Source organism: Pecten maximus, chromosome 4 (genome assembly GCF_902652985.1).
Source record: "Pecten maximus chromosome 4, xPecMax1.1, whole genome shotgun sequence".
NCBI lineage: Eukaryota > Metazoa > Mollusca > Bivalvia > Pectinida > Pectinidae > Pecten > Pecten maximus.
In genome coordinates, this window is record NC_047018.1 from 3,269,069 (window position 1) to 3,291,109 (window position 22,041).

Consider the following 22,041-nt stretch of genomic DNA (forward strand, 5'->3'; position numbering starts at 1 on the left):
ACTAAATCGTGCGGCTCTGTAGATGAATAAAACCGTGCGGCCCTAGGCCTGTAAACGACTAAACCGTGCGGCCCTGTAAACGACTAAACGGTGCGGCCCTGTAGACGACTAAACCGTGCGACCCTGTAAACGACTAAATCGTGCGGCTCTGTAGATGAATAAAACCGTGCGGCCCTAGGCCTGTAAACGACTAAACCGTGCGGCCCTGTAAACGACTAAACCGTGTGACCCTGTAAACGACTAAACCGTGCGGCCCTGTAAACGACTAAACCGTGCGGCCCTGTAAACGACTAAACCGTGCGGCCCTGTAACAACTAAACCGTGCGGCCCTGTAAACGACTAAACCGTGCGGCCCTGTAAACGACTAAACCGTGCGGCCCTGTAAACGACTAAACCGTGCGGCCCTGTAAACGACTAAACCGTGCGGCCCTGTAAACGACTAAACCGTGTGACCCTGTAACAACTAAATCGTGCGACCCTGTAAACGACTAAACCGTGCGGCCCTGTAACAACTAAACCGTGCGGCCCTGTAAACGACTAAACCGTGCGGCCCTGTAAACGACTAAACCGTGCGGCCCTGTAAACGACTAAACCGTGCGGCCCTGTAAACGACTAAACCGTGTGACCCTGTAGACGACTAAACCGTGCGGCCCTGTAGACGACTAAACCGTGCGGCCCTGTAGACGACTAAACCGTGCGGCCCTGTAAACGACTAAACCGTGCGACCCTGTAACAACTAAACCGTGCGGCCCTGTAAACGACTAAACCGTGCGGCCCTGTAAACGACTAAACCGTGTGACCCTGTAAACGAATAAACCGTGCGACCCTGTAAACGACTCAACCGTACGGCCCTGTAAACGACTAAACCGTGCGGCCCTGTAAACGACTAAACCGTGTGACCCTGTAAATGACTAACCCGTGCGGCCATGTAACAACTAAACCGTGCGGCCCTGTAACAACTAAACCGTGCGGCCCTGTAAACGACTAAACGGTGCGGCCCTGTAAACGACTAAACCGTGCGGCCCTGTAAACGACTAAACCGTGTGACCCTGTAAATGACTAACCCGTGCGGCCATGTAACAACTAAACCGTGCGGCCCTGTAACAACTAAACCGTGCGGCCCTGTAAACGACTAAACCGTGCGGCCCTGTAAACGACTAAACCGTGCGGCCCTGTAACAACTAAACCGTGCGGCCCTGTAAACGACTAAACCGTGCGGCCCTGTAAACGACTAAACCGTGCGGCCCTGTAACAACTAAACCGTGCGGCCCTGTAACAACTAAACCGTGCGGCCCTGTAACAACTAAATCGTGCGACCCTGTAAACGACTAAACCGTGCGACCCTGTAACAACTAAATCGTGCGGCCCTGTAACAACTAAATCGTGCAACCCTGTAAACGACTAAACCGTGCGACCCTGTAACAACTAAACCGTGCGGCCATGTAAACGACTAACCCGTGCGGCCCTGTAAACGACTAAACCGTGCGGCCCTGTAGACGACTAAACCGTGTGACCCTGTAACAACTAAACCGTGCGGCCCTGTAAACGACTAACCCGTGCGGCCCTGTAAACGACTAAACCGTGCGGCCCTGTAGACGACTAAACCGTGCGACCCTGTAACAACTAAACCGTGCGGCCATGTAAACGACTAACCCGTGCGGCCCTGTAAACGACTAAACCGTACGGCCCTGTAGACGACTAAACCGTGCGGCCCTGTAACAACTAAACCATGCGGCCCTGTAACAACTAAATCGTGCGACCCTGTAACAACTAAACCATGCGGCCCTGTAACAACTAAACCGTGCGGCCCTGTAACAACTAAACCATGCGGCCCTGTAACAACTAAACCGTGCGGCCCTGTAACAACTAAACCATGCGGCCCTGTAACAACTAAACCGTGCGACCCTGTAACAACTAAACCGTGCGGCCCTGTAACAACTAAACCATGCCACCTTGTAAACGACTAAACCGTTCGGGTGATCGTTAAGGTTAATGTAAGTGGCAAATCCCGTAATATTTTACAAGCCTAAAATCACCTTTCTTTTGCAATCGCGCAGAAGTAACTTGATCGATTGTTTGTTTGTATCATGCATATGAAATTTAGAGTTTACGCATGTTTTGCCGAAATTTACAGGTATCTTAACAGGTTAAATATCAAGATCAAGACACATCGATTGGCAGCTGTGATACATTTCAAGAATTGGTCATGTTACTTCTGTTCCTTTGCAACAGAACAGAGATTTTACTGCTTGTGAAATATCACTGGTTTGCTATTTATATGAACCTTAACCTGCCATAAAGTATTGGTCGTGTCAAGCGACTTTGGCTATTGATGATGGGGATAAATCGGAGTGGACACTTGTTCAGATCAATACATACTTTAAACAAGACCTCAAAACCTCGTGATACAGGATCAACATCAACTCAAACTTCGTCCTGGCAGTTCCAGAAGGAATGTAGGTCACGAGGCACGGTGTGTCTGATTCCAGGCCGCCATGAACGCTGAGTGGGATGGGTGGTGTTGGAAAATCAGAAAGCAAATCTTTAACGTCCTTTTTTGTTTAACGGGACAATATCAATATTCATGGATGTGAAACACTGAACAGCTGCCTCCTCACTTTTCTAATAAGCGTTGAAAATGGAAATAACGTAACCAGCTTCGTAAGTATTCGTATGTCCATACTTGATATCAAATTTTCACTTTATAAACTGACACTCTTACTGACATGATATACATTGGAGCGTCATGTAATAAGTAGTGATATTTTGAATATTGTCGATACAATAGGCTGTAATTATGTTGTTTCATAATAAAGAATTTATAAATTTGTTATAATATGTACACAATATATCTTACAAATACGGAATAAAATAAGTTCCCTGTGATCAAGTTGATAAATGTGAGTTAATTTCATTATTGTACTGTTAATTACTGATTATGTATTGCTATCTACCTTGTCTGCTTTAAAATGACATTTTGTTACAGCGGTTATCACCAAACATTGTGTGTGGACCACGTGGTTTTATCAACGGGATAAGGGAAGTTATTATGAAGCACGTGACATCTCTGGACCTTGATAGTCACCTGTTAACCAGGGGTGACGGACCGCTGGACCATGAATCGTCATCGTAACAAGGTAACGTTTACCCCCGCTTTTATTTATAGACAGTTTAATAGTTTTATCTTCAAGGATTTAGAAACCAGTATAAAAAAGCTCTAAGTATAGAATATATTGTCATACAACAGAGTTATGTAAATCATCAATGTAAACAAAGCGGTTGCCCAATGCAACACCATCAAGGTGTATCCAAGCGTATCGACAGGGATCTCAAATGATGGCGTCATATAGACGGGTTTCGTGTCGAATTTGACGTCACTGTTGTGAATTTGACGGTATATATATGTTGATGTCATGGTGTATACAAGTATACGTCATTGTATGTAGCCGCGATATCCTTACTCGTAGATAGTTTATCAATAAATTGTTATTCCTGGGACATTGTATTAACACTGTACTTATAAACTCATCCTGATTATATAAATATCATCACGTTCCAGATTATATACATGTGGTGATAACTCGGTTGGCCTGAGATAGCGTTGTCCGGGACAAACTTATACACATTGGAAATGGAAGCAGTTTGTTTCATCGCGAACTTACGAAATATACAAGTCCATGATTTTATGGGGTAAATAAACAGCGGGCTTTTCAGTGTTTTAGGAATAAATCACATTATCAAAAAGACGACACCATCAGATGTGTTATTCAAATCCCTTTTCGTCCATCAGTCCGTCTTCCATTCCTGTCTCAGTTTTACTAGTGTGCTTGATCAGAGACTTGTATAGCAGATATATACAAGTCTCTGGTTTGATATTCATTTTGAATTTCCAAAGTTTTATCTTATTGCTGGTATATCAGTGTTTCTCGAGAACGGGCGACATTTTATTTATCTGTCACCCAAATTGTATTCATATCGACTGTATAATACCATTTGGTAACAGTTCAGTGCTTAAATATACCCCATGGTCCATACGGATTGCCCTTTCCCTTAGATATTTTTTCAATTTCTGTAGTGATATCCTGGTCACAAGTAAGGGGAGATAACTCGAAGTTAATTTGAGTGTTATAGAAATTCATTAAATCAATTATCATCATACCATTGATGCAGTTTTTTTAAACACAAACATTTAATCCCCCAGAACATGTTTACATTGGAAGGCTGCCAAGGTTGAGGCCTTGGGGTCAGTCTTCAAATTATAAAGAATGTCCCCACACAAGGGGGGGCTCTCACTCGCCACACAACTGAAACACGTTACACATCTCATCCTCTCACACTTAAATTACCACATAACAATAACAACCTATACACACTCCTTCTCTCACCCATTCTCTCAATAAATGATCACTAGCAAACAGTTTTCTGAAAACAAAAAAATATTAATAATAAAAAAGTATATCCAGGCACATAGAAATACAAAGGACTAAATGCACTAACAGCTGGTTTATGCTCCATAGTTTGTCAGAATTTTGTTTCAGAGAAAAGTTTGATTTGTAGAATCTATTCAATAAAGATTGATCTGAAATACATGTTTGTAGTGTCTTTTGTTTGATTTCTTCCACGAAATATTTTTAAAGCATAGTTGTAAATGCAATTAATTATTGCCGATATATGGCCAATCCAGTAGAAAGGGACAACGTCATTTTGCTTTTATATTGCATGTATACACGCTTCAGATGGAAATTATTGCAGCTTTGCAGCACTAACCAAAAATCAAACATACCAATACGAAATTTCAGCTCATTTCATGTCTAAAGCTGTTTTTTACAAACATTTGTACTGAAATAAGTCTGCAAATAATACTGGTAATGATCAGAGCAGTACTTAAAAGTAAACAAACGCTGGCGGAATTTTTTAACGGCACCAATATGAGTATTGGTTGGTGGTCACATTCACACATGAAAACGAAGTAGAGCGCATGTATGTCCCATCAAAATAAAATTACATAAATAAACATGAATCTTAAGGAAAATATTAACTTATATCTTAAGATGGGACATGCATGCGCTCATGTTTAAAAAAAATAAAAGATTAACCAGATTATATCCGTAATAACGCCGTTTTTTAGTTACAACGTCAACGTCATCTTGATGCTACTTATACGTGGATTGGAAATTGTCAAGACAACACTCAAGAACCTATGGATGATAAGATAATTTGAAAAAAAGGTAAGTGAAATTAATCAATTTTGAAAATATTGATTATAAATGTGATCATGATAAATCTTTGGGGGAAATCTTGCTGAAAAACCCGACGGTTACATAAGACTAAGCTTACTGTCCGCGGACAGAACTAACGTTAACGTGCCTAGTTTGGCCTTTATTATATGCCGATAAGTTATAAAATCGGGATTATTGTACATCATGTTATGAAGAAAATAAACTCTTGTTATCATTTTGAAAACGGGGCAGATGTCTACAATCGATGTTCATTGTTCAAAACAACAAAAACCAACACTGACTGACTTGTTCCGCGGTCGACACAATGACAATGCCGACAAAACATGCTATTTCGATCGCGACATTTCAAGAGATTATTATGGCCCGAGACAGTTCGACCCAACTAGGCTATATAAGTGTGCGGTGATCAAATCGTGTCATGAATGTTTTTTTATAAAATAATATATAGAATAACAACAGAAATTCTGTCGTGCTCTCCCCGAGGAAATCAAATTCCCTTTTGAACTGTGTCAATGGTCGCGATCGTCTGCCACTCGACCCACCCCGCCCGTGTTCATGTCACTATCGTCAACAAAATGGCATCCTGCATTATAAATGTTTGTATATTTATGGTCGTCTTTGCTTTTTTGTTACGTTGCGTTTATGTGAAAAGAAAACCAATTAAAAATAACACCGTAAAAAGTTTTAAATCCTGTTTTTTTCAGTGAAAAGAAGTTGACCATGCGTTAAAAATAGAACGTATTACGTCACTCGACGGAATGTAATACACATTAAGTTTTTGTTTATATACATGTTTTGCATTGCAATGAAAATGAAAGCCCCTGTGGCGTAACAGGTAGAAGTCTTGACTTGTTACTGGAAGGTCACGAGTTCGAATATCGGAAAATGTTATTTTTATTTATTTTTTTTAACTAGATTTTTAATTCTTAGACCATCCAGATCTGGGTATTTTGAGACTGCTATATACAAATTATAATATCAATGAACATCTTAAATTCTGTATTTTTTCACTGAATTAACAGTAAGTGAGATTTTAAAATAAATTGTTTATTCCAATTTGCTTTAGATATACAATGTATTATATCTCTCAGCACCTGTAAGCTTCTTTCTTCTCCGTTTTCTTTTTAATTTCAAATGACTATTTCTGTATCCAAGAATTTCAAATATGTGATAGTAGCTTAAATAAAAATAAATTAAGAATGGTATCAATAATAAAGCGAAGCAATAACTATATACAATGTACATGCATCAACGTTGTAGGGAATATCATTTAAGAATTTGATAATCGATATTGGCTTGTACATGTTTTTAATTTTTGTTAAACAGAAGGAAATGAAGGCATATGATTGCATTGTTTGTCGGAAGAGGGTCAACCCAAGGGATAGGCGACCAGTTCCAAAGGCGTCCAAGAAAATAGTATCAAAACTGATATGTCGTCAGGTTACATCAGACGACCAAATATGTTCCAAGTGCCGCTTGAAGGCTTTACGTTCCAAAAAGCAGGCTACCACTTCCTCTGGAGACGATCAAGATAAACAGACCGTAACTGTAAAGGAAACCCTGAAGAGTCCACAGAATATTCAACTCAATATAAAGTCAACACCACGTAACAATAAAAGATGTGTAATCTGTAAAAAGTCAAAAAATCTCACCCGTGTAGGGTCAACTGCCATTTCTCAAGCCTTTATTGATAAAGGCGTCTACATAAACTCCCAAAGTCGTTGCTGCAGGGAACACATGCAAAGGTCGTATTTCACCACAGATGCTCTAACAAAACTCTCAGCAACCAAGAAAAGTGAGTTTTTTTCAAGAACGGATATAACAGCGCTGATGAATGGTATCCGAGATAACGTGAAGGCAAAGGGACATATGGATTTCGACAACCCAGCGGCTCTGTCTACGGAGGAATACACCAACATCACTGGCTTGTCCAAAGACCAGTTTCATGACTTGGCAGGACAGCTGACATCATCCGTAAGGAACAATTCAAACCGCTCCTCCAGAACCTGCTTGGCTATTTTCATGGCAAAGATGAAAACTGGATTACCCAATGCCATCCTAGGGACAATTTTCAACTTGAATACTGCACAGGTATATTGTCTATATTTTTCTATAATTTAACGAAAGCTATACCTAGACATTTTATTTCACACTCTGATGTCACTATCCCATCGATATTTTCTTTATGTCTTGAACAGTCAATTGTAGCTACTGCATTGGCCGAGTGGTTAAGGTGTCCCGACATTTTATCACTATAAGATCTCCACCTATGGGTTGTGAGTTCTAAACCCGCATTGGACATTTACCAGGTACTGATAGTAGGTCCTCTATACTGACGGTAGGTCGTCAGGTTTTTTCTATGTATTCCGGTCTTCCTCCACCTCCAAAAACCAGCACGCCCATAAATGACCATGGTTGTTAAAATGAAATGAAACAAGTTTTGTCTCTTATATCTAATGCGATGTGAATAATATGACAAACTATTATATAATCTATGAAAACTACAATTTTGGAAGACCTAGTTGTTATTCTAGTGCACATTGGTGGGTTTTTCAGGTTCAGAGAATTATTCCTCGCGTACGACAATGCTTGATGGAAACACTTGTGCCGACACACCTTGGATTTGGCCATTTAGCCCACAACGACTTTATTGAAAAACACACGACGCCAATTGCCAAGGAGCTGTTTACGACAGGAAAAGAAGCCGTCCTTGTACTCGATGGTATGTTTTTCCACGAAACTCTTATCTTAACACTATAATATATCTGGTACTGAAATTCAAGGATAAATGTTAAATATTAACAACCATAGTATGCGGTCAGTTAACACAGTAGAACTATACATATGTGTAATTGTAAATGTAAGTTCTTCATTTACCATTGAATATGTGTCTGAAAAAAAACCTATTATTCATTTGTAATATGATACATCTGTTTGAAATGAATGATGCGTTAAAATGTAACCGTAAAATTAGTACCATGTCCATATACGTATATTATTTATGTTGTTTTAGGGACATACCTATACATACAAAAGAGTATGGACTACAAATTCCAGAGGATGTCCTACTCACTACATAAGAACAGGCCATTGGTAAAGCCTATGATGGTGGTAGGAACAGACGGATACATCCTGAGTGTACTGGGTCCATACCTGGCTGACTACGGCAACAACGACGCCAGCATCACCAAGCATGTACTGAACCACAACCTTGAAGAGATTCGGACATGGTTGAAGAAAGATGACGTCTTCATTGTTGACCGTGGGTTCAGAGACGCTGTGGAATACTTGGAAAAGATCGGATTGAAGGTAGAAATGCCCGCTTATCTGGCCAAAGGGAAAAAACAACACACTACGGAAGAGTCCAACTTGTCCCGGTTGGTGACAAAGGTAAATTGTTGAAGAATTTGCGATGAATGGCAACTGATAAAGTATTCAGGTTTTAAATACATTTTTTACTGGATACTAACATTTTTAGATAACATTTGTCAACAATACGTGTGTGAAAATGTTGAAATAGCCTTTATCAGTGATTACATAATATGTACCATGTACTTCGTTAATTGTCTGTATACTTAGTCAGTTGTTTGATCTCGCGTTCACCTGATGCCGTGCTGTTTAACATTATTCAAGTTAATCATGCTGCGTTCATCATGACAATTAAACATTGTGCAAAGCATTTAATTGTTAATAAAAAAAAAGTACTAGAAAGTAAATAGAACATCTTTGTTTCCTTATTTTAGGTACGTTGGGTTGTGGAAAGTGTCAATGGGCGACTGAAGCAATTCCGCCTCTTTGACAAAGTGTTGCCAAATACACTTGTCCCTCATGTTGGGGACCTTGTCAAGATTGTATGTGCCATTTGCAACCGGTACAAAAAGACCCTTGCCAGCATGGATCCAGAAACGCAGGCCGTTGCCGTGCAGATGCTCGAGAGAGCAGGAAAGATTAACAGCGTCCAGGTACTGATAGAAGAGAATAGCTTGTTGAACAAGAGGTCGATTTATAAACCGTTGGACGGAACTTCCTCTACAGACCTGGATGACTTTCCTCACCTATCATTAGATGACCTTAGGAATATAACCATGGGTGTTTACCAGGTGAAACAGGCTCCAGCATACACCAAGGAGCACACTGATGATGATGGGGGATATGAACTGATGGCATGCCGTGACTTTCCCGGTAGGTAGTGATTAGACTATCTCTATTACTTATATAAACACTCATGTTTACATCATTACTATATAAAAGCAGCAATATTTGCATGAATGTGAAATATAATTGTGCACGTCGTTGAAAGCCGAACATTCTTGACAATGTAATGCATTGATTACTTTTGAAATCCTTTAATATTTTGCTCCAAGTTTGTCTTCCGATGATCAATGCCCGCGACTGTGACATAGTAAGCATAGTCTTTGACATGCAATATTAAAACAGGGTAACATCTTTGATAATATAAATATTGTGGCCATGTTGGGTTATAATTACTTCAGTCACAAGGAACACGGCAGATATAATTTCAATTTCTTGATTATTCTGCAGATTTGCTGAGAGTAAAGATACAGTCCAGACACTCCAAAAACGCGATCCACACCCTCTGGATTCAGTACACTTCAGACACTGGGAATATTCGGGGCTGGTACTGTACGTGTAAAGTAGGCGCCAGAGTTGTTGGGTGTTGTGCACATGTTGCCAGTGTCCTTTGGTTTCTTGGCTGGAAACGACATTTGCCAGAGGATCAATTGGGGAAACCTGGACTAGCTTCATCTTGTTTAAATGCTTCGTCTTCGTCAGGAACATTCTCTAGTAACGATCCGTTGGAGGAGTGAAGATTGCACTGTGAATGACTATGATTTATATATTTTCTGAACATACAATGAACTATATTTCTTCTTTATGTTTCCTCATTTTGTTTTTATTATTTGCCAATAAACGATTCACAATCTGACACAATTTAATGCCTAAATGTTTATTTATTAACAGTCTGTTGTCTTTCCTGACTTCAAGGTTTGTTTTAATTCTTATGCAATACTCCATTACAAATGCATTATTTGCACATCATATACATGTAACTGGTTTCTTTTTCAATGTACTGATTTAATCCAACATAGTTCATAAAAATGAGTTGCAAACTCAATTCTTTGCACTTTATACTGATTCCATAATTAATTTTCACGCAAAAATATTAATTTAGCTTGTGGTTGCTAGGGATTAAAAACTGTTGCTATGGAAGAAATGCATGTTTTTGTTGTAAATAACAGTTTTTTCCTGATAACTTACAATACATGTATTACTTTAAGTGTTTATCAGAATTTCATCGTACATTACAAGGCTATGTCAGACAAAATTTTCTCAAAATATAGCAAATATGCATACTATGACTACATGGTTGTTAGGGACCGTTGCTAGGCAACGAAAAAGGCGATCGCCTCAAATCATGCATTTTTGCAAATACTAACACTAGGTCTATGTTGTGTGTGATAATCAATTATATCGGATGTGGAGCCAAAAATAGCCTATAGTGCACTTAGTCCTTTGTGCTACATATTTTTATCAACATTTTTATACTTTTAGTTAGGAAACACAAAAATGTGATCCTTTTTTGACAGAGGTGATGAATCCGTTACCGTATAAGTATGTACGTCCGTGTAATATTGACAGTGGTGATGAATCCGTTACCGTATAAGTATGTACGTCCGTGTAATATTGACAGTGGTGATGAATCCGTTACCGTATAAGTATGTACGTCCGTGTAATATTGACAGTGGTGATGAATCCGTTACCGTATAAGTATGTACGTCCGTGTAATATTGACAGTGGTGATGAATCCGTTACCGTATAAGTATGTAAGTCCGTGTGATATTGACAGTGGTGATGAATCCGTTACCGTATAAGTATGTCAGTCCGTGTAATATTGACAGTGGTGATGAATCCGTTACCGTAGAAGTATGTAAGTCCGTGTGATATTGACAGTGGTGATAATCCGTTACCGTATAAGTATGTAAGTCCGTGTGATATTGACAGTGGTGATGAATCCGTTACCGTATAAGTATGTAAGTCCGTGTAATATTGACAGTGGTGATAATCCGTTACCGTATAAGTATGTAAGTCCGTGTGATATTGACAGTGGTGATGAATCCGTTACCGTATAAGTATGTAAGTCCGTGTAATATTGACAGTGGTACTGAATCCGTTACCGTATAAGTATGTAAGTCCGTGTGATATTGACAGAGGTGATGAATCCGTTACCGTATAAGTATGTACGTCCGTGTAATATTGACAGAGGTGCTGAATCCGTTACCGTGTAAGTATGTACGTCCGTGTAATATTGACAGTGGTGATGAATCCGTTACCGTATTAGTATGTAAGTCCGTGTGATATTGACAGAGGTGATGAATCCGTTACCGTATAAGTATGTACGTCCGTGTAGTATTGACAGTGGTGATGAATCTGTTACCGTATAAGTATGTTAGTCCGTGTAACGTATAAGTATGTAAGTCCGTGTAATATTGACAGTGGTAATGAATCCGTTACCGTATAAGTATGTACGTCCGTGTAATATTGACAGTGGTGCTGAATCCGTTACCGTATAGGTACGTAAATCCGTGTAATATTGACAGTGGTGTTGAATCTGTTACCGTATAAGTACGTAAATCCGTGTAACGTATAAGTATGTAAGTCCGTGTAATATTGACAGTGGTGATGAATCCGTTACCGTATAAGTATGTAAGTCCGTGTAATATTGACAGAGGTGATGAATCCGTTACAGTATAAGTATGTACGTCCGTGTAATATTGACAGTGGTGATGAATCCGTTACCGTGTAAGTATGTACGTCCGTGTGATATTGACAGAGGTGATGAATCCGTTACCGTATAAGTATGTCAGTCCGTGTAATATTGACAGAGGTAAGGAATCCGTTACCGTATAAGTATGTACGTCCGTGTGATATTAACAGAGGTGATGAATCCGTTACCGTATAAGTATGTACGTCCGTGTAATATTGACAGAGGTGATGAATCCGTTACCGTATAAGTATGTACGTCCGTGTAATATTGACAGTGGTGTTGTATCCGTTACCGTATAAGTATGTACGTCCGTGTAATATTGACAGAGGTGCTGAATCCGTTACCGTATAAGTATGTACGTCCGTGTGATATTGACAGTGGTGATGAATCCGTTACCGTATAAGTATGTACGTCCGTGTGATATTGACAGTGGTAATGAATCCGTTACCGTATAAGTATGCCAGTCCGTGTGATATTGACAGTGGTGATGAATCCGTTACCGTATAAGTATGCCAGTCCGTGTGATATTGACAGTGGTAATGAATCCGTTACCGTATAAGTATGTACGTCCGTGTGATATTGACAGAGGTCATGAATCCGTTACCGTATAAGTATGTACGTCCGTGTAATATTGACAGTGGTAATGAATCCGTTACCGTATAAGTATGTACGTCCGTGTAATATTGACAGTGGTGATGAATCCGTTACCGTGTAAGTACGAAGTCCGTGTAATATTGACAGTGGTAATGAATCCGTTACCGTATAAGTATGTACGTCCGTGTAATATTGACAGTGGTGATGAATCCGTTACCGTATAAGTATGTCAGTCCGTGTAATATTGACAGAGGTGATGAATCCGTTACCGTATAAGTATGTACGTCCGTGTAATATTGACAGTGGTGATGAATCCGTTACAGTATTAGTATGTACGTCCGTGTAATATTGACAGTGGTGATGAATCCGTTACCGTATAAGTATGTACGTCCGTGTAATATTGACAGAGGTAATGAATCCGTTACCGTGTAAGTATGTACGTCCGTGTGATATTAACAGAGGTGATGAATCCGTTACCGTATAAGTATGTACGTCCGTGTAATATTGACAGAGGTAATGAATCCGTTACCGTATAAGTATGTACGTCCGTGTGATATTAACAGAGGTGATGAATCCGTTACCGTATAAGTATGTACGTCCGTGTAATATTGACAGAGGTGCTGAATCCGTTACCGTATAAGTATGTACGTCCGTGTAATATTGACAGAGGTGCTGAATCCGTTACCGTATAAGTATGTAAGTCCGTGTAATATTGACAGAGGTGCTGAATCCGTTACCGTATAAGTATGTACGTCCGTGTAATATTGACAGTGGTAATGAATCGGTTACCGTGTAAGTATGTACGTCCGTGTAATATTGACAGAGGTGCTGAATCCGTTACCGTATAAGTATGTACGTCCGTGTAATATTGACAGTGGTAATGAATCCGTTACCGTGTAAGTATGTACGTCCGTGTAATATTGACAGTGGTAATGAATCCGTTACCGTATAAGTATGTACGTCCGTGTAATATTGACAGTGGTGATGAATCCGTTACCGTATAAGTATGTCAGTCCGTGTAATATTGACAGAGGTGATGAATCCGTTACCGTATAAGTATGTACGTCCGTGTAATATTGACAGAGGTGATGAATCCGTTACCGTATAAGTATGTACGTCCGTGTAATATTGACAGAGGTGATGAATCCGTTACCGTATAAGTATGTACGTCCGTGTAATATTGACAGTGGTGATGAATCCGTTACCGTATAAGTATGTCAGTCCGTGTGATATTGACAGAGGTGATGAATCCGTTACCGTATAAGTATGTCAGTCCGTGTGATATTGATGGACTTAGTGATTGGAACGTCGTCGTGTTTGGTATTGTAACTACTAGACCATCCAACATGTACATTTCTATCAGCGTTTTATGTGTGTATAATTTCTCTACATGTTCATGCATATCGTATCAGTAGATAAAATGAGTATTAGAACGGACTCCAGCATTATGTAGTCCGTTTACACTAAGTACTACTGTGGTGGCCGTGGAGTGATGACACTGGAAATGTGATGGATCCAAGTTCCAATAGTGTGAGTCCTCATAGGGTACTCATCGTCAGATACCCACGGGGTATTCGATGATGGTGGTTACTTGGTATCCACGTCATAATATATAGAGAATATTATGAACAGTATCTCCAGTAATAGCAAGTAGTTACTACTCATATGTCAGCATTTATTTGTTTAACCTTAATTTTTCATATTCCTTCTTTGTTATTACCTATTTCTTATTAGTACTAATATCTTATGATAGATATTTATTATACTATTTACATCATCATCAATATCATCAGTAATACTATCATTTATATCATCATCAATAATATCATTAATATTCACATCAAGGAGTCTACTTATATTCGTCCTATTGTGTCTATGTTCCGTTGTGGAGTACGGTCGAGTACTCAATTGTCTGGACACTTTCAATGCCGTTTTTAGCTAAATAGGGGAAATTGAGTCAACTCCTTAAAACCCTACTAGTCCTGCACGTCTGAATGGATTTTGATGAAGTTTAGTCTGGAGCATAAACGGAGGGTGTGGCTCCCCCATGGCCCAATAGCGAAAATAGAGGTAAATCATTTAATTCCCTTATCAATGAACAACTGAATACATTTTGATGAAATTTGGTCTGGAGCATTATTGGCCAAACGAGATATAATGTTGTATAAACGAAGGAAGTGGATCTCATGGGGCAGGAGAAAATGGGCCCAATAGGGGAAATAAAGGGTGGAAAACTGACAGGATTTGTTTCATTTGTATTTTGAATCATTGTTGGAAATATAATTAAATTAGAGTAATTTGCCGTAGTTACTGATTACTTCAATATCTAGGTGAGCGATGCAGGCCCTCTGGGCTCTTGTTTCTTATTTGTTATTATTCCATAGTCAATACATAATTGTTGCGCACACTATAAGTTATCAACAACATCGAAGGCATGCATATCTTAATGTAACACAAAACCAGGAAACATAATAAACGGAACTAAAAAGAACATAAATGAAATTTTAAATGGTAAATTGACAGCCTAATAAAATGGTATAGAAGTACGAATGTAAACAAGGATATGTAAGCAAGACGACTTGGATGGTAAGAAATAGATCTTGACAGGGATCCTTCCGTAATGGAGAGGTGGATTTCAGCATCCAACACCAAAGTCCTATTTACATTTTATACAGCATCTGTCAAGTCGAAGCAAAATAACACCTCAGAATACTTCCCTTCTCTCCTTGACCCCCCCCCCCCCCCCCCCCCCCCACCCCACCTCACCCCCTTCCAACATGCAAACTCATTACTCTATAAGTGTACCTGAGGCTTGCAGCCCTGTAGCATTAACAGCTCCCATGACCTAAAAGTCAAATCCCTGTTATCAACTCGGCCCCCTCCCGATGTCAATTCAAGTCAGCACTGAATACATCAACCTATTGTTACATGATTAGGGATAAACAAATACCAATTTATCACACTGCCCCATTGTTTGGAAAGATATGTGGGCCACGTTGTCCGTCGTCCGTCCGTCGTCTATGGCGAGTCAAGTTGTCATTTATTTGTGGAGCAATGTTGATCGAGTATTTTACAAAATTAGCTTAATCACTTGATTAGTGAAAATTTCATTTCTCATTTGTTACAAACCCATGAGTATGTCATCCTTAATTTATGCCAGTTGGAAGAGAATGAAGAATTACAGATTTTCATAAAGTTTTGCCAAGCTAGTTCAATCAGAAATTATCATATCAGGATTTAAAAAAATAGTGTTAAAATGTGATTAGCCTAATCACCTTTTGAACACCTTGGCCCAGATCGACATCTACGTTTAACTATATATTTTTGCTCTGTGTCTCATGGCAAGGGAAAACTTGCCCCACTCCTTTTTCATATAATTAAGAAATAATTAACGATGATTCGTGTATTGTTGCATGATATACAACGAGGACGAGGATATTTTGCTATTAATTAGAATTGCAAAATATCCGATTCCGAGTTGTATATCCTGCAACAATACACGAGTCAAAGTTGATTATTTCTATTCTACCATTTACTGTTTAGTTCTGAGATCGACCTCTTTCTAATAGAAAAAAAGCAAAGAAACCCCGAGTAAACCTTGTAATTTATTTCTGGAGTATTGCATTATTTTTTGATGAAATATACAGTCAATACAGTACTACGATCAAGATCATCTATCATATGGCATTGATTTTGAAAATAAAAAGGATAAAAAATTTAAAAAAAAAAAATAAAAGGGGGGGGGGGGGGGGGGGGGGGGGCTCCGTAGGATTCAAACTCGCATCGTGATAAAAAAATATTGAAAGACTAACCCATTAGCCCACTCGGCTATAGTAACCTTTTATAAAATGTGTGAATATTAGATACATTTGTATATAAAATTGTAACAGTCATGACTCACTACCGTGTATTATTGGCACGAGCGTGGGTTATTGGAAAATAATACATGGTTTTAAACCAATCAAAACTGGCGTTACATAGCAAACATGGTAGAATGTATAAATAATACCTTAAATGCTGCGAGCTATGTTTGATTTATATACAGATGACAGTGACACAAAATCATGGCAAACTGTTTGGGCTCACTTCTGTGGTTGTGGCCTTCAGTATTATTTTATTAAAATGAACTTAAAAAATACATAAATACAAATATAAAAAAGCAAAGGTAAGCGGCAAAATTACGCTCATAAAAACACACATAAATACACATAAAAGGCAGAGATGAGCCACATACGCCCATACAAGTATTAAATTATATTTGAAGATATATCAATTGCTCAGATGGGAGGGAGGGAGGTTTTCGTTTTCAAAAATAGTCACTCCAGTTATTTTTTTTTTCCAAAAATGTACAAATCAAAATGTCTAAAGATGGCGACAGTGAATTTTTTTTCTGGTGAAAATGTGGGCACTAATGACCAGTCATGTTTGACCTTTAACCGCTCACCCATATGTAATACCAAATAAGGGAATGTGGGCGGAGCCAAAGCTATGTATCCGGACAAAGGTAAAGCACTTGTTTTGATACTAGTTTTGTTCTGCCAGTACTTCATGGACTGATATCACTCATCGAGCATTGTCATCTCACCCTTGTATTTTTTTCATTAGCCTGTTATGATTCTTTAGCTATCACACATGATATCATTGTTACACTAGGAGTGTCTCTATCCTTCAGCCAGGTGAGTCAGTCAGTGTAACGGGAGGGACCCAATAGTGTAAATTCGTAAAATCTATCTTCTTTTGTATGCCGGGAGGTCGGAGACAGAGCGGGCCCAATAGAACAATACCTTAAAATCCTTGTTAGAATGAAGGTACTTTAACCAAATTTGTTCAGAAGTATCCAGGGTCATAGCCTCATAGGGCAGTCAAAATACGGAGAATAAAGTTTAACTCCGATTTACAAAATCAAAAGGCAACCCCTGTAAAAGTACCCCTGATGATATGTCTTTGGTAATAAATATAATTGGACAAACAGGACCCCGGGCTGGAAAAACTGCCACTTGTTATAGACGTGGAGGAAGTCAAGGATGAAGACCGTCTCCCAATATGGAGGAAGATCTGCTTCGCCATCGGTGGGGCCCCCTATCAGATGACAAACACGGTCATTAACTTCTTCCTCAGCATCTTTCTTCTTGAGGTAGCACAGGTAAGTTAGCTTGTCGATTTACTCTTATACCCAGGTAAGTTAGCTTGTCGACATACTCTTATACACAGGTAAGTAGGCTTGTCGACATACTCTTATACACAGGTAAGTTAGCTTGTCGACATACTCTTATACACAGGTAAGTTAGCTTGTCGACATACTCTTATACACAGGTAAGTTAGCTTGTCGACATACTCTTATACACAGGTAAGTTAGGCTTGTCGACATACTGTTATACACAGGAAAGTTAGCTTATCAACATACTCTTATACACAGGTAAGTTGGCTTGTCGACATACTCTTATACACAGGTAAGTTAGCTTGTCGACATACTCTTATACACAGGTAAGTTAGCTTGTCGACATACTCTTATACACAGGTAAGTTAGCTTGTCGACATACTCTTATACACAGGTAAGTTAGCTTGTCGACATACTCTTATACACAGGTAAGTTAGCTTGTCGACATACTCTTATACACAGGTAAGTTAGCTTGTCGACATACTCTTATACATAAAACTTACCTGACACTGCTTTTGAAATTATAACACTTGTCAGTTTCTTCGTACCTGCCCATTTTAATGAATAAAACACACTCAGGGTTTTGAGTAAAGGAGATATGTAATTTTCAACTGCCCCATAACTTATCGTTATAAGTCTCACGTCAATGGGAAATCGTTTGGGGATGTCCGTGTATTACTATTGGCTACCGAATACTCTAGTGGTATGACGGAAGATCTGGACAGTTTTCGATCAGAAATCTACATTCACATTGACATTATTTGACTTTAAACACCAGAATACCTGTTAATTATATAGTAGCAGGTTTGTCTTATAATAAAAAAGGCAAACGTTTCCTGACAAATACAGTCAAGTGTGAGAGACATTCTGGGAAACTACGAAAACGTTAATTTTTACCACATTTTCAAATTAAAACTGTAATTAGCACGCATTTATGCAACTGCATATACACATGCGTAAAAAATTTAAACTAATGGAAAAGATGGTTTATATTCATGTAGTTTATGCGACATTCGACAAAGTAAAATTCCAACAAGCGAATCAGGGCCCTGTGTACAGTTTCCATACATTTACACGAACCTAGACAACTTTTCGAGTAAAACGTCCGGGGTTTCATTCCCTGAGATAGGATGGGACAATTCGCGAGGATATGACTGTAAAACCTACTTCGTTTATTTCATACTTAGAGACATGACATTCAGTTTTCCTACAATATGTGTTTTCTACATTTCGTTCCTATATGTTTTTATCGTTATTATTTTCTACATTTCGTTCCTATATGTTTTTATCGTTATTGTTTTCTACATTTCGTTTCTATATGTTTTTATCGTTATTATTTTCTACATTTCGTTTCTATATGTTTTTATCGTTATTGTTTTCTACATTTCGTTTCCTATATGTTTTTATCGTTATTGTTTTCTACATTTCTTTCCTATATGTTTTATCGTTATTGTTTCTACATTCGTTCTATTTTTATCGTCATTGTTTTCTACATTTCGTTTCTATATGTTTTTATCGTTATTGTTTTCTACATTTCGTTCCTATATGTTTTTATCGTTATTGTTTTCTACATTTCGTTTCTATATGTTTTTATCGTCATTGTTTTCTACATTTCGTTCCTATATATTTTTATCGTCATTGTTTTCTACATTTCGTTTCTATATGTTTTTATCGTCATTGTTTTCTACATTTCGTTCCTATATATTTTTATCGTTATTATTTTCTACATTTCGTTCCTATATGTTTTTATCGTTTAGATCCCACCTCTGTATGTGTCCGTCATTGTGTTCAGCGGTAAGGCGTGGGACGCCATTACTGATCCCGTGATTGGAATCCTGATCAGTCGTACAAACACAAGATTCGGCAAGCTCCGTCCATGGTATGTATAGCGAGGTCAGCCTTACGACAAGCTCCGTCCATGGTATGTATAGCGAGGTCAGTCGTTCGACAAGCACCGTCCATGGTATGTATAGCGAGGTCAGTCATACGACAAGCTCCGTCCATGGTATGTATAGCGAGGTCAGTCGTTCGACAAGCCCCGTCCATGGTATGTATAGCGAGGTCAGTCGTTCGACAAGCCCCGTCCATGGTATGTATAGCGAGGTCAGTCACACGACAAGCTCCGTCCATGGTATGTATAGCGAGGTCAGTCGTTCGACAAGCCCCGTCCATGGTATGTATAGCGAGGTCAGTCATACGACAAGCCCCGTCCATGGTATGTATAGCGAGGTCAGTGGTTCGACAAGCCCCGCCCATGGTATGTATAGCGAGGTTAGTGGTTCGACAAGCCCCGTCCATGGTATGTATAGCGAGGTCAGTTGTACGACAAGCCCCGTCCATGGTATGTATAGCGAGGTCAGTGGTTTGACAAACCCCCGGCCATGGTATGTATAGCGAGGTCAGCCTTACGGCAAGCCCCGTCCATGGTATGTATAGCGATGTCAGTCATACAAACACAAGCCCCGTCCATGGTATGTATAGCGAGGTCAGTGGTTCGACAAGCTCCGTCCATGGTACGTATAACGAGGTCAGTCATACGACAAGCCCCGTCCATGGTATGTATAACGAGGCCAGCCTTACGACAAGCTCCGTCCATGGTATGTATAACGAGGTCAGTCATACGACAAGCTCCGTCCATGGTATGTATAGCGAGGTCAGTCATACGACAAGCTCCGTCCATGGTATGTATAGCGATGTCAGTCATACGACAAGCCCCATCCATGGTATGTATAGCGAGGTCAGTCTTACGACAAGCTCCGTCCATGGTATGTATAGCGAGGTCAGCCGTACGGCAAGCCCCGTCCATGGTATGTATAGCGAGGTCAGTCGTTCGACAAGCCCCGTCCATGGTATGTATAACGAGGTCAGTCATACGACAAGCCCCGTCCATGGTATGTATAGCGAGGTCAGTCACACGACAAGCCCCGTCCATGGTATGTATAACGAGGTCAGTCATACGACAAGCTCCATCCATGGTATGTATAGCGAGGTCAGTCGTACGACAAGCTCCGTCCATGGTATGTATAACGAGGTCAGTGGTTCGACAAGCCCCGTCCATGGTATGTATAGCGAGGTCAGTCACACGACAAGTCCCGTCCATGGTATGTATAGCGAGGTCAGCCTTACGACAAGCCCCGTCCATGGTATGTATAGCGAGGTCAGCCTTACGACAAGCCCCGTCCATGGTATGTATAACGAGGTCAGCCTTACGACAAGCCCCGTCCATGGTATGTATAGCGAGGTCAGCCTTACGACAAGCCCCGTCCATGGTATGTATAACGAGGTCAGCTGTACGACAAGCCCCGTCCATGGTATGTATAGCGAGGTCAGTCACACGACAAGCCCCGTCCATGGTATGTATAGCGATGCCTCTAGTTTTTCAAGATTTATTTTTCTTTCTGATATTATATCAGTATTTCTACCTACTCCTTGTTTGAACTATTAACATTACATGAAATTTGTTTTAGGATTCTGTTTTCCACTCCTTTTGGATGTGCTACCTACTTTTTCATGTGGTATGTTCCTCACGTCAGCGACGGAGGGAAACTGGGATATTACTTTGTCTTCTACTGCTTATTCCAGGGATTTTTGACGGTAAGGATTTAAGCGTTAAGTTTGTGTATTAAGGACGGTAAGGATTTAAGCGTTAAATTTGTGTATTAATATATGAAAAGGCTATCTCCATCACTGTAAAACGACATGAATAACTATAATGATACTTACGTAGTCACCAAGAAAAATCCTTCAATGACAATTCAGTGAAAATACTGGAAAACCGATTAATTCTTTACAAGAAGAGTGTTTATTTGTGACTAGAGGGATCTGACAGTTTAATAGGTAATGGGACAGAGAGAGAGTAATAGTTCTAATTAATTTACTGATAAGAATGGGTGTGTCAGCAGATAGCTACGGAGGATCGAGAGTGGCTAGTGAGGGTCTGTAGATTGTTTATTTGTTTTAGATTAGAAGGTGAAATTATACATTTAGGGACATGATTTGGTAAACGGCCAACATCTAAACATATACATCAATTGTCAGAAAGAGGTGAGGGTAGTGAATATGACGATTGATAATTAGAATGACCGGGAAACAATATTTGGTGTATGGCCTCATTTGTGGGATATACATGTAATAGCAGGTGCGATATGAGTTTGGTCAGTCAGTCGAGATTTAGCAGCGAGGAGTGTGGATGGGACAGCGTGTGGAATTTCGACTCGTGTAAATAAATGTAAACTTGTAAATAGAACCTGTAAATATGTGAA

At 39.5% G+C, this 22,041-nt stretch overlaps 3 protein-coding genes across 3 annotated transcripts in view; all 3 read left to right on the forward strand.

Moving 5' to 3' along the window:
- Nucleotides 1–6,452: 6,452 nt before the first annotated feature.
- On the forward strand, nucleotides 6,453–8,642 carry LOC117324846. The gene is made up of 3 exons (XM_033880675.1): nucleotides 6,453–7,331; nucleotides 7,797–7,962; nucleotides 8,254–8,642. Exons 1-3 carry the CDS (start codon nucleotides 6,543–6,545, stop codon nucleotides 8,640–8,642), a joined length of 1,344 nt encoding a protein of 447 aa, XP_033736566.1. The 5' UTR covers nucleotides 6,453–6,542.
- Nucleotides 8,643–9,093: 451 nt separating this feature from the next.
- LOC117324983 lies at nucleotides 9,094–10,771 on the forward strand. The gene is made up of 2 exons (XM_033880834.1): nucleotides 9,094–9,422; nucleotides 9,783–10,771. The coding sequence occupies exons 1-2, from the start codon at nucleotides 9,134–9,136 to the stop codon at nucleotides 10,067–10,069; spliced, it is 576 nt and encodes a 191-aa protein (XP_033736725.1). The 5' UTR covers nucleotides 9,094–9,133; the 3' UTR covers nucleotides 10,070–10,771.
- Nucleotides 10,772–17,089: 6,318 nt separating this feature from the next.
- Nucleotides 17,090–22,041, forward strand: part of LOC117324847 (sodium-dependent lysophosphatidylcholine symporter 1-like) — a 30,149-nt gene continuing 25,197 nt past the window's right edge. Inside the window, exons 1-4 of the mRNA XM_033880676.1 lie at nucleotides 17,090–17,125; nucleotides 17,594–17,764; nucleotides 19,537–19,658; nucleotides 21,247–21,373. Of these exons, the coding sequence (XP_033736567.1) occupies nucleotides 17,090–17,125; nucleotides 17,594–17,764; nucleotides 19,537–19,658; nucleotides 21,247–21,373 (456 nt within the window). The remainder of the gene's footprint in view (nucleotides 17,126–17,593; nucleotides 17,765–19,536; nucleotides 19,659–21,246; nucleotides 21,374–22,041) is intronic.

Excerpts from the sequence above, each read along its gene's own strand:
- LOC117324846 (XM_033880675.1), top strand. The coding sequence starts at position 6,543 with ATGTTTTTAATTTTTGTTAAACAGAAGGAAATGAAGGCATATGATTGC. Across the intron at positions 7,332-7,796 it reads TCAACTTGAATACTGCACAG|GTTCAGAGAATTATTCCTCG; the intron begins GTATATTGTCTA and ends TGGGTTTTTCAG. Across the intron at positions 7,963-8,253 it reads AGCCGTCCTTGTACTCGATG|GGACATACCTATACATACAA; the intron begins GTATGTTTTTCC and ends ATGTTGTTTTAG.
- LOC117324983 (XM_033880834.1), top strand. The coding sequence starts at position 9,134 with ATGGATCCAGAAACGCAGGCCGTTGCCGTGCAGATGCTCGAGAGAGCA. Across the intron at positions 9,423-9,782 it reads GGCATGCCGTGACTTTCCCG|ATTTGCTGAGAGTAAAGATA; the intron begins GTAGGTAGTGAT and ends ATTATTCTGCAG.